Below are 394 nucleotides of genomic sequence, written 5' to 3' on the forward strand. Positions count from 1 at the left end.
GTCATTCAAAGTACTTTATTCACACAAATGTAAAAGTAATTACACAAGATAAACGAGAATCTTCAGTAGTGAGATCTGTGGCCGCGAGAGTCGCGTTCATCGCGCCGCTCCGGGAACTGACGCTCGCGCCGCTCCGGAGCCCTGAGGGGAAACACACGCTTATATGAGTGTTCATGAAGCAACAAATCCATGAGTTTCAACAAATAAAGTAAACATTCAGTTACCGTCTGTCTCTGCGGCCACGCGCTCTCCAATCGTGCACGGCGGGCGGCGGGTCGGGCGCGCGCTCTCGGTAGCGCTGAAAATGCGCGTCCGCGGGAGAGAAACGCGACGCGAACAACGCGTCATAGTCAGCGGCGCGAGACATGCTTTTCACGGGAACGGGTGCCTGGAT

General features: G+C 54.6%; 1 protein-coding gene across 1 annotated transcript in view; it reads right to left on the minus strand.

The window, feature by feature from the left end:
* Positions 1 to 394, minus strand: part of LOC120484853 (uncharacterized) — a 603-nt gene continuing 209 nt past the window's right edge. The window contains exons 2-3 of the mRNA XM_039680277.2: positions 225 to 388; positions 1 to 141 (exon numbers count right to left, since the gene is read on the minus strand). Coding sequence (XP_039536211.2) covers positions 63 to 141; positions 225 to 388 — 243 coding nt within the window. The 3' untranslated portion in view covers positions 1 to 62. The remainder of the gene's footprint in view (positions 142 to 224; positions 389 to 394) is intronic.

The sequence above is a fragment of the Pimephales promelas genome, chromosome 10 (assembly GCF_988280905.1).
Source record: "Pimephales promelas chromosome 10, fPimPro1.hap1.1, whole genome shotgun sequence".
NCBI lineage: Eukaryota > Metazoa > Chordata > Actinopteri > Cypriniformes > Leuciscidae > Pimephales > Pimephales promelas.